The sequence below is a fragment of the Pyxicephalus adspersus genome, chromosome 5, assembly GCF_032062135.1.
Source record: "Pyxicephalus adspersus chromosome 5, UCB_Pads_2.0, whole genome shotgun sequence".
In the NCBI taxonomy this organism is placed as follows: Eukaryota; Metazoa; Chordata; class Amphibia; order Anura; family Pyxicephalidae; genus Pyxicephalus; species Pyxicephalus adspersus.
In genome coordinates this window covers 58,767,041-58,779,488 of record NC_092862.1, presented here as the reverse complement: position 1 = coordinate 58,779,488, position 12,448 = coordinate 58,767,041, and the positions used below count along the sequence as shown (strand labels likewise).

General features: G+C 40.6%; 1 protein-coding gene across 1 annotated transcript in view; it reads right to left on the bottom strand.

The window, feature by feature from the left end:
• The window catches only part of MBOAT1 (membrane bound glycerophospholipid O-acyltransferase 1), a 36,112-nt gene that overhangs the window by 22,407 nt on the left and 1,257 nt on the right, over positions 1 to 12,448 (bottom strand). Inside the window, exon 2 of the mRNA XM_072411626.1 lies at positions 471 to 616. Within this exon, the coding sequence (XP_072267727.1) occupies positions 471 to 616 (146 nt within the window). The remainder of the gene's footprint in view (positions 1 to 470; positions 617 to 12,448) is intronic.

Sequence of the window (12,448 nt, the reverse complement as noted above, 5' to 3'; positions counted from 1 at the left end):
CGGAAAACCTGGTGCGTCTTATAGTCCGGAGCGTCTAATGGTCCGAAAAATACGGTATACTAAATCATGTTTTTGCTCAGTGACAAAAAACTGATAACATAATTGTAACATTTAAATCTAAACCCTAAACAGACAAGCCCAAAGAATTTGACAGCTAATAATCATTTCAAATGATGTAGGTGGATTGGCAGCAGAAAGGGCAAAGTTTGTACAAACAATATCCTGTCCCGCAACACACCCAAGATGTCATGAGTTACACTCTAAATCCAACTACTTATTTATAACTTTTTAGTATTTTATTGCTTATGGTTTCAGTTAGGACAAAGAATCACATTTCTATAAATGAAGGACTTCTCTGCCACAGCGTGTTCTTGAATGTGCTTAACAAACATTCCACCCACAGTTTACTTGTCACTAAATAGGTATGTGCCTTCAGCATAATATCTGATAAAAAGATCAAGATTACTTACCAGCCAAAGCAAAATACTGCAAGATAAATGCCAATGATGGTGGCAAATGCATGACGGACAGTAGCATGAGCATGGCCTGCGTTCAGGTAGGTACGGAACCAAATAGCAACACCAAAAGCAAACAACTGGCATGCCACAAAGTTGACCTGCAAAAAAACAATAAACATGTTTCATTTTTCATAAGAAAACTCAAAGACTCATTAACTTTATTAACTTGAACATTTGCTAGAAAACTTACAGGAAAAAACTAAATAAAGTGTATATTTATGCACCCAACTTTCCAGTTATGTGCATCCCCTAGACCAGGGGTCTGCAACCTGCGGCTCTTCAGCCTCCTTGTTGTGGCTCCCTTCGGCTGCCACGGGGAGATCTCTGATGGGGGATCCCCTTCCTCCCAAGACACTGCGGAGGAGGGGGATTCCCTATCCGGTGTTCTAATGAAAAAAAATCTACCAGTGAAATAAATCTACCACGGGGCGTGTACAAATGGGTGTGTACAATGACATCCCCCTCCTTTGAACCCCAATTCCTCTGGAATGGGGAGATGTACAAAATCAAAAATGTAGGTGCAAGTGGGGGACACCTGTGACTAACACCCCCTAAAATTTAATTGTTAGGCTATCATCAGAACATAAAGAACTCTGCCCATCAAAAAAATCTACCGTTACACATTGCTGGAGGCACCTGAACCCCAATTTCTCTGGAACAGGAAGGGGGTACAGGTGAACAAAATTAGAGGTGCAAGTGGGGGACACCTGTGGCTAACACCTCCTAAAAACTCCACCCATCAAAAAACCCTACCCTGTTACACATTGTTGGAGGCTTCTAGCACCTAAACCCCAATTTATCTGGAAACGGGGGTACAGGTGAAACAAATTTGAGGTGCAAGTACGGGACACCTGTGGCTAACACCTCCTAAAAATTCATAAAAACTCTGCCTATCAAAAAAATCTACCCTGTTACACATTGCTGGAAGCATCTAGCATCTGAACCCCAATTTCTCTGGAACGGGGGGGAGGCGGTACAGGTGACCAAAATAGAAGTGCAAGTGGGGGACACTTATGGCTAACACCACCTACATTGAATCGCTAAGGCATCGTCAGAAAATAAAGAACTCTGCCCATCAAAATAATCTACCCTGTTACACATTGCTGGAGGCTTCTAGCACATGAACCCCAAATACTCAAGATTGGGGGGTACAGGTGAACAAAATTAAAGCTGCAAATGAGGGACAGCTGTGGCTAACACCCCTTAAAATTTCATCGCTAAGGCATCGTCAGAACATAAAGAACTCTGCCCATCAAAAAAATCTACCCTGTTACGTTAGAAGCCTCCAGCTTGTAATGTAACAGGATGATACGTTAGAAGCTGGAGGCTTCTAGGGGCATAGTTCAGTGTTTAATTTATTTCAAAGTAGGCCTACACATGCACACTTGTTGTTAACAGGTAAAATTAAAAAAATATTAAAACTTTTAAAAGTTTATTCACTGTGTTATGTTTTGCGGCTCCAGACTATTTTTCTTTAGTGGAAGAGGAGGCAAAATGGCTCTTTTGATAGTAAAGGTTGCTGACCCCTGCCCTAGACCAGTGGTCTCCAACCTTTCTGACAGCAGGGCCCAGTAACATTTACAATACTCTGCTATTCTCAGCAGCTCGGCCTCCTGTCAGCACACTAGCTGAGAATAGCAGAGTAATGTAGGAGAGCTGGTGTGCTGTCAGGTGGCAAAGCTGCTGGAATGGCAGAGAAGTATAAGCCTTACATACATTGCTCTGCCATTCTTAGCAGCTCCTCTGTAAGCAGTGTAAGGAAAGCCACCCGTGCCCCCGCTGGCTGTGCTCCTGCTGTCACACTGTGACTAGCTTTAGAGCAAAGTAAGGAGGGCCACCGGTGCTTACGCCTCCTGTCATTTGCGGCCCCCAACTCACCTGGCATGGACTGGGGGCACCACTGCCCTAGACAGTAAAAGTCTAAGTACAGCTAATATATGAAAGACACCCCTTGGTCAACTTATGTTAGTGGCCAAAATCTTCTACACTGTGAATCAAACCCAGTCATTAGCCTAAAATCAAGGGTTTAGGATTTGGACACATGCTCCTTGATATTCTTGTTCCTTTGGTATTATTTAAAGCAGTTTGCTAGCTGAAACAAGCTGGATAAACAAAAATCCTGGTAGTCTCTCCAAATTAAGCTATACAATGTATGCAGTTCCTTTTGTCTGCATGCAGTTTTGGCTGGAAAAATCCTAGATTTGTAATAAAGACTGTCAGAATTTTACTGTTGGATGCAAATAAAGTTGTGTGCCAAACTATAGCCACACTGTGCAACAGGGTCTTGACTGGAGGTCTGTTTCATGCTGGTCATGTAAATTCTGCATTCCTTGCTCTGGGTATGTAGGCCAACAGGCCCCAGTAAGCAGCCTGAGGCTCCTTGACAGCAACTTGTTTAGCCCACTACTGTGGCCTGAGGCTCAGGCTAGGAGTCACAGCAGCCATGTTTGCCTAAGAAATCTGGGCTTGGTAAACGGTGTGGGCAACGCAGAAAATGTCACATTCTAGTGGGGATTTTTGGCAAAAGACTGGTAAGAAAGCTGGTTAAAAAAAAACTCCCCTATCAAAAAAAAACAATATATAGATAGATAGATAGATAGATAGATAGATAGATAGATAGATAGATAGATAAATATAAAACATTCCCAAAAAAATATTGCAGTGTATGTTAGTTTCAGTTTAAAACAAAAAAATAAAGCAAAAACACAAGAGCTGCACAATTTTAGTTTCCTTGGAAAACTGGTGGACTCACAGAAGTCATTAGCTATAATTATGGTGAAAGAGAGATCACCTTTTCCTTTTTCACATGGTGTGGGTTAAACTCCAGTGTGTTTGGCAGATGCCTGCACTCTTTCTCTCCAAGAATTACAGTAGGATTCTACACAGCCCACACCCTAGCAACTAATCATGCTGTTCATTGCTCAGCCTTCAAAAATGGCAGATGTGCGCCACATAAAGGTCTCTATTTTAACAGGATGAGGAAAGCAGTTATTCCATTTCCTTGTGGTAGTCGGATTGTGGTTCCTGGCAATCAGTAACAGAAATGTTCAATGTGTTTTGCTTTTAATGAACAAAAAAAAACAAAAAAAATGATCCAATGACAGTGCTGCTTCGTTGATTTTTGGGTAGCAAAAAATAACAAACACAGAATGCTGTAAATGTAAAATGCCATAGCCAGTTTTTGTAGAGGGGGATTATGAGGAGGCCCAAAAAATTGGGTTTACAGACAGACAGCCAACAACAACTTTTGTTTGCATCTTTGACATAGTACATTTGACAGAATTTCATTCCTGGTAATGTCTGTTTTTGAATGGGAGTCTTTAGCAAAAAATATTACCTAGTACACCCTATATTTCTTACACATTACAACCAGTGCACGTAAACCCTCAGATTTATTGAATTTAGTCAACTAAAAAAGATTGTAGAATTATGGTAGTTATGTTTTAGGGGCATCCCTAATAACAGCACACTAGCAGAATGCAAAAGAAAGCCACAATGATAAATCTCGTCATAAATCTATAAATATAAGGAAGAGACTCCGTCTGGAGCAGGAACCTAGGAATAGGCAAACACCAGTGTTGAGCCCAGAAATTTTTTTAATCCGGGTGGGAAAAAATTGTAGGTGGGTGTCAGACAGCCTGGTGGTTACTGAAAAGTGCCAGGTGGTGGCGCCCAGCTAAATGGGGTTGGGGAGAACACTGAACACCATGCAAATTATAAAACACATGATTTTTGGAGCGGCGTGTTGTATTGTATTCATTTTAATGGGCTGCCCTAACACGCCAATGCAAATGGCAACTTCCTTCATTTTCCTAAAACACTGAATGTTATTAGAAGGCTGGTATTGTGTTCCTTGACAAGATCAGAAGGACTTATATGCTACACAAAGCTTGTAAAATCCCCTCAAATATAAAATTCCTTTTTTCATCCAAAGACTATTCAGGGACCAGAGAGAATGTAAAAAATAAGCTGCACCCAAAACAGACCAACAGAGACCAAATATTGAGTCACTAATATTGCCTGCAAACTCTATGTAGCTGATTTTTTTCCCATTTCTGACGTGCCATGGATTTTTTTTGTTTGGTTTCTGTGTATGTGGGGCTGCAAGGAATGAGGACCTAGTAAAAAGGCTTTGCTTCCTTATATCAAATCAGTCATATTCATTAGTACCTCTCATACAGTACATATGTAGATATGAGGTTATAGGCAAACGAGTGCCAAGCAATGTGAAATGCTAGGTATTGCATTGCTATTTCCAGGAGAAATTTACAACACAAGGTATATTTTTAAGGGTAATAATCATGCACAATAATATTTCTTTACATTTCTTATAACAAATCGAATCATATCAATGAGAAAAAATGAGTAACTTTGAATATGGAGCTGTACCATCTTTCAGAATAAAAAAAAAAAAAAAAAGATTACTACTAGATAAAGGTCCCACATTTTTCCAATACAGCTCTGCTTTGCCTATCTTATCCAGCTACTCACATGTATAGTATCATTCACCAGTACAGAAGAATTCTCAGTGGTTCTACAAGAACTGCATTCCACAGTGTACATATTTTCTAAAAGACAAAGGTCTATTTATACAGTTTAGTTAACAATTGCTTTTGATAGTGCTATGCCTCGCCCTTTTCTCTACTAAATTTTACCTAGAGTTACTTCAGCCTTTATTATGGGAAGTTGGAATGATTAGATACAATGCAAAAAATGTGCAAAATGCTGGGGGAAAAAAGCTGCCAACATGAGCAAATTTCTTTCTTCAGCTCCCTCTGCACATGGTAATAGATGACAAAGGCCTAAGTGTTTGTCTCCTGGTTTGCAATTTCATAACATATTTTAATGCTCTGTAATGCAATGTTTGAAAATTGGTATCAGATGGATTTCATATGTATACTTATTTTGCTATGCATTGCTTTTGTTCCTCTAACCTGACTCTACATTATAATGACACAACCTTACTACTACATCACTATTGTACACTGTATGATCTTAAGGATGTGCAATCTGCTGTGTGTCCTTCTAAAATCATCTGTTAGCCTACGGAGTGTGTATGAAAAACACACAAGAGACACAATAAAAACTAACATGAGAAAGTTTAAAAATGTAGCCAACACTTAAAATGAACCCTTTTCATCATTTTACTATCATCATTCATCATTTCATCATTACTCTAAAGATTACCTGAAAGCAATTTGTGATAAATATTTCAGTCACATTGTTTACAATTACTATCATTTGTTTTTTTTCCCAAGTTAAAACATGCAATTTGAATCAGGACATATATTTGTAACAGCACTAAAGCTGCGTACACACGTCAAATTTTTCTCGCCCGATAATCGGCATCGGCCAGATATCGGGCAAGAATCTGGCGTGTGTACAGCCCAGGTCGTTCATCGTCCGTTGATCCGTCCTGGCGGATCCACGGACGATGAACGATGAGCGATCCTAATGCAAGGGAAGGGGGAGAGCGCGCAGCAGGGTGCCGCTCTGTCGATCTCCCCCTCCCCTCTCCATAGAGCAGAACAGTGCTGTATGTACAGCACTCGTTCATGCATCTTGCGGTTCTTATCGTTGGAAAGGATCGTGAAAGATCCTTTCCAACGACAAGAATTGCACGTGTGTATGCGGCTTAACCCTTGTGAAACTTGTGTAACACTTAGTTACATGTAATAATATTCTGTAAACCTGTAATGCAACTCAATCCTTTAAAAGAAAATTACACACACTCCGGTAATAGCTCAGTCACCCCACACTGTCTAATTAAGCATACTGCAGGGCAAAACAACATTGATAGCCTCCAACAAAGCAGTTCATACAGAAGGTGGGGTTCTGTTGTATAAATTAACAGCAAAGAATCCTCGAGCATACCTCCCATTTTTGCATGGTAAGAAAGAAGTACACCTTGCAGTCATTGTGCTGCATTTTTGGCATGGCCTATGATTATATATATATATATATATATATATATATATACATATACAGTGGCACCTCGGTATAAGTCCACTTTGGAATAAGTCCAACTTGGTATAAGTCCTGTTTGGACACAAAAAATTTTGCTTGGTATACAACCTTTGTGCTTGAAGTTGTATGGGTCAAAATCAGTCACAACACCGGGCGCTACCCTTATTTACCTCTCTCAAGACAAAGCCACAACTGCCCATGAGCGTCAGTATACCAGTTGCTACCATTCAGGGAACAACCCGCACTATATCTCTCTGTGAGTTACATAACATCTCCTCCTCCTCCCTTTTCAGCACCATCCTAGTAGGCACTCGACTCTTCTCAGCAAGGTAAAGTGAGGTTACATTTTCATTTATTTAATCCAATTGTTTTTGTATTTATGTATTTCAGTATTAAGCAGTGTTTAAATTATTTTATACAGCAATAATGTATAATATGCCAATAACAATCAGATTTTTTTCATGGTAACGGTTTAATAATTTTTCTTATATTTCTTATGGGAAAAATTTGTTTGGTATAAGTCCAAGGAGCTAGAACAGTTTAAGGACTTATACCAAGGTACCACTGTGTGTGTGTGTGTATGTATATATATATATATATATATATATATATATATATACACACATATATATATATATATATATATATATATATATATATATATACACACACACACACACACGGTAGAGTCTGCAGTCTAGCTGGGATGTAATACACAACATAGTAACATAAGCTACTGCACAGCACATAGAGTGTAACAATCAGAACTATGCAATATACCACAGTGTGTACATTGCAGTGCAGCAGAAAGGAGTATATATAATTAGGCCTCCTACATTGATGGATAGTGAAAAAAATGTCCCAGTATAATTTAAAGATACCAAAAGGCCTAAGATCAGCGGGTTGGGATGTTTTCAAATCTGTGGTCTCAGTATTAAGAAAAACAATGGCCAATGTTGGTGGACTGGGGGAATAAAATTCTGCTTGGGGTAGTCCCCGGAATAGATTTCAGGGCATTCAACCAATGACCCTTCCATTTCAGCAACACAATTAGTGAACAACGTTACTATGGGAAAAGAAGTTTGATTATTATAGTACCCACTTAGCATAATTATATAAAGTACAGTTACACTAATACAAGTAAAAGGGATATCTCAGCTGAAATGCTGCTCAGTTATTCAGCAATGAAGGAGTGCCAAACTACTTGGAAGTCTGCAAATGCTGACCAGTGTATGACTAACAGGGCTTATTTAAATATACACTGAAATCTTTTCCTGAAACCAAAAACAGTTTTTTCAGATTATATACAAAATGCCTTTCCTCTACATTCCAAGATGTTTAGTTCAGTGCTGGCCAGGTGCGGATATAAGCAACTGTTTTACAATATAGGCAATAGTTTTACAAGTTCACTTTATTCCCAGTGCCAGGTGGTATGAGCATGATACAGGTTCATGGTGACACATCACGCAATGAAAATATTACCCTGCCTACAGTATTTTATAATTCTAGAACTTCCTAAGATTTACATTTTGAAAGGTAATGATCAGCAGTAAATCCAGAGCACCTAAGATTTAAAGACTGTGTCAGTGCAAGTAATATTGACCACCTCTGGTCTTCTGATGGGAACCAAACACATCACCATCTACCATCCAATTCAGTGATATAAAGATAATGTCTTTTGTGAATCCAACAGCAATAACAAGAATAAAATTTCTTCACAGAAGCAAATAATCAGACAAACCTGCAGTACCTTGTAGACCAGGGGTCCCCAAACCCCGGTCCATGGCACACTAGTGGGCCGCGGCTCTGGCCAGTGCACCTCCCAGCGAGAAAGACACAACCCTCTCTGGACACAACCCGGCTACTCTTCCATCGCAGGCTCAGACCTGCAATGGGAGAGTTGGTGGATTCTGACATCATATCGGCACTCTGGGAGAAGTGGCTCCCCATGCATGCACCGTTGGGAGTCCATGCATTTAGTGGTCCGTGAGCTCCAAAAGGTTGGGGACCACTGCTGTAGGCCACATGGCATGAATTCAATGGCATGAATTTGGCAGAAGCTTTTAGTAAGACTTTAGGGGTTTACATGCATCATTCTTCAGTAAGAATAAAATGGTTTGATGATGATCCCCCAACAGGTGGATCCTTGATGTCCTAGGAGCATCATTCCCTGCCAAAAAATAGTCCTCTTCTGTGCCCCGCAGTAGCTTACTCCACCCCAGGCATGATGGAGTGACGTCACAGGCCCCTTTATCAGCTAAATGGTACAGGTACTGCAATACCACACTGAAAATACTCCCACTGAATCTAGAGCACTTTTGTTTCTAGGTGCTCTGGTTCATGGGATCACAGCTGCTAGCAGGGCTTACTGTGCAAGGAGTCTGCCAGTTTCAGATAATGCTGCTCTGTCTCTACTGAATGTGATGAGACAGAGCAGCATTATCTGAAACTGTATGTGGCTCTACAACACACACAGACTCCTGCACAGTGAGCCCTGCTAGTAGTTTCAGATCTTCTAAACCAGAGCTAAAAGAAAAAGTGCTCTGGATTCAGTGGGAGCAGATTGGTTATAAAAAATAAGGAAGTGAACCTTACTTGTAGAAGTGAACAGAAGTGGCAAAAAAGGGGGGGGGGGGTTAATGTAATTTTCTTGGTATTTATTTTGAATATTGAAACCAGTAGCTGAAGCATTTCCCACCCTTGGCTTTTACTCAAGTCAATCAATTTTTCCTGTTTTCCAAGGTAAAAATAGGTACCTCGGCTTATACTCGGATCGACCGACTTATGCTCGAGTATATACGGTATGTCATCAGTCTGCCAAAGGATAACTCACATTTGTATAGACGTCCAATGAATGTCAGGGGATTGTTTCTGGAAACAATCTTTTGTGATTGTTTCTGGGGACAGATGAACTAAAGAGCACTGTACATTGTCATTCTGTTCTATGGAGCGGGGACGAGTGCGTGGCACCCAGCTGTATGGTAATTACACTTACCTCTACGTACGCAGAGCCCTTGATCCCTCCTCTGTGCCAGGACAAAGGAAGAATCCAGAACGGCATGGGACCATTTTTATTTGGTCCCACGTCGTCCTGGATTCTTCCTTCGTCCTAGCACAGAGGAACCATCAATCGCTGCCATCTTCTTTTTCTTATGGCTTCTGCTTACATCATTCTATCTTGCACGGGGCAGGCACAAGATCGGGGGCCTTTTCCTCCTGTATATGTGGGTGATCAGCTAAAGGCCAAAGACTCCTAGTACATGTGACATAGGTATCCAATTCAGTATTTAGCACCACAGTAAACAAAACATTCTTTGCTCATTATAAATAGGTTATTTGCCTCTTTTATATTTGAAAAAATGATAGGTTCACTTTAAGTAAAGTTGCCTGTTTAAGTTTCCCTACTCAGTCATTCACAGAAGAAAAAGGACCATGGTGGGAAATGCAAATCATACTTTAGATTTATCTTCCCTACTATCACCACTAAAGCTTCTGGATTTTTTTTTAAACTACCATTCTTCTAATTGATTCTCTTTTATGTTTGATGAGTGAGGGAGTGCCTGCAGAAATCACAGACAACCCCATAAGACCCTGATTATAGTAAGACCATATAATCATCTTCTGGTTGCTTTAGAAGTGACCCCCCCTCCCTTATCACAAAAATTGTAGACCGCATTATTTGCACAGTTTCATAGGGGGTTTCACATACAGTAACTAACTATGATATAATTCACAGTAACCTTGGTAATGTTACCAAATTATATGTGTTACCTATTGGGTGAAGTTCTTGTTTAAGCTCCTCCAAGACATTAGATATTGCCTGATAAGGAAGCTAAAAGCACACGTTAGAGATTCCTAACAAGTGAATAGACATATCAGAGCGCTCACAATGTGTTTTGGTCCAGCTGGTGCCACAAACAAGAATACTATGCTCACGCAAAGAACATTGGAGGAGCAGAAAACACAATCCTGATGTCAGCTTATATGAAAATAAGCATTAGTCATTGGGAAAACGTTATATTGCTTGGCTAGTCAATCAAAGCAGCCAATATGGGAGAGTGTCATCCCATGTCTATAGAACTAAAGCAGGCTTTTCTACCTCAGTCCTTTAGTTGGTCACCATAAGATGGGAAAATACCTTGTGGGTATGGTGGGGAATGTGCACTGGCCTTGTAAGCTGCAGCCTTCTGTAAATATGGATACCCGTGCTTCAGCTGTGCACCAAGGAGCTTCTAGCCATGTTGTATAAGTATGTCCAACCTCAAGACTCACTTATCTGTGTTCCACCACAGGGTGCCGCCATTTTTCTTTCTTCTTCTCCTTCAACCTTCTTAAGTAGGGGTACAGGAATGACACAAAGCAGGAGTTTATTTATCCCAGGACACACAAGGGAAGCCGGGATTGCTGGGTATTCCTGGCAACCATTTCACCTGTCCGATTAGACAGGTAGGTTGGGTTACTGCAGAACAAACATTGCCTGTCCCTTTCTACAATAGCAACCTCCCTGATCTTTAAATTTGTAAAATGGGACTTTCACAATAACAGTGTGCAATCGTGCCCCTCAATCCTTCCCTGTTCCATTGATGTGAGCAGAACTGCAGCCAAGAATGTTCATGTTTGTGAAAATCCCTGGTCTTACAGCAGTGTTTCTTAATCTATTCGAGGGAAACCTCAAAATACGTTTCAGGTCTTTAGAGAGCGCCTACTAAAAATTACTTTATCCATAGCTACAGTACATTAGTGTGGTGGTCAGTGGGAAGAATGTCACCCTTACAGATAGCCAAAAAGATCATTAATGTTGCTTAAACTGACCTAAAAGGCACAACTTGCTCATCCTCTGAAAGAATCCGGGTTGAGGATCAATGTCTTACAGGTATCAGACAGCAGTTCATGTACACATTCTCCTGGCAGCAATAAAGATCTGCAGCATTACTCAAAGAGATCTAAAAAAAAAAAAACTCCAAAAAGGCTCTTTTCTACTAAAGACACAAAAATTGTCGTTGTCATTGTTTTTTTCCTCAGGTGTTTTTCCTTCTGGGATGAATTAAATCCAAACCTCTATTTTTATGAATGTCTGGGCAAAGTAAAGTTTGGTTTGGCTGCTTGGCTGACATCATGACATTGACAAGCTTCATACTAAGAGAAATGGAAGATCTTAAATGTCTGCTTGTTTAGAGAAGTGAGTTGATAAATGTGTGCAGGAATATAAGGCATACATCCAGAATACAGACAATGTAAAACATAACAAATACTATATTTGTAAACAGAATATTACCAGAACAATAACTATCAGTTGCTGGACAGATTAAATTGGAACTGAAGTCCTATTCTGGAAGGTGTGTATAGCAGCAATGATGACAAGTGATGTCTCTTCTCCTATAACACATCTTACCTGCCTGATGGCACTGGGAAACGCTGAGTGGCAAATGCGGATGAGCGCAGGAGTGCGGACAGGTCAGTGACATGGGGTTTTAAACGTACCTACCGTGCTTCCCCGATGATAAGCCATCCCCATCAAATAAGCCACCCCCCGATTTTTGCTCAAAACATTAAAATAAAGCACCCCCCGCAAATAGGACACCCACCGATACCTGCCACTGAAGTCACTGAAAGTGACTTTAAAGGCCTGCACATGTGCCCGCGACTCCGTGCCAGGAAGGACAAGCAAGCTGCTGATCCCTGCCCTAACGGAGTCTGTTACCCGGCCATAGAAGCCAAAAAAAAAGTAAGTCAGTGAACAGAAGGGGACAATGAATGGCACATAGTGATCAGAAGGGGACAATGAATGGCACATGAGTGATCAGAAGGGGACAATGAATGGCACATAGTGATCAGAAGGGGACAATGAATAGCACAGAGTGATCAGAAGGGGACAATCAATGGCACATGAGTGATCAGAAGGGGACGATGAATGGCACAGAGTGATCAGAAGGGGACGATGAATGGCACAGAGTGATCAGAAG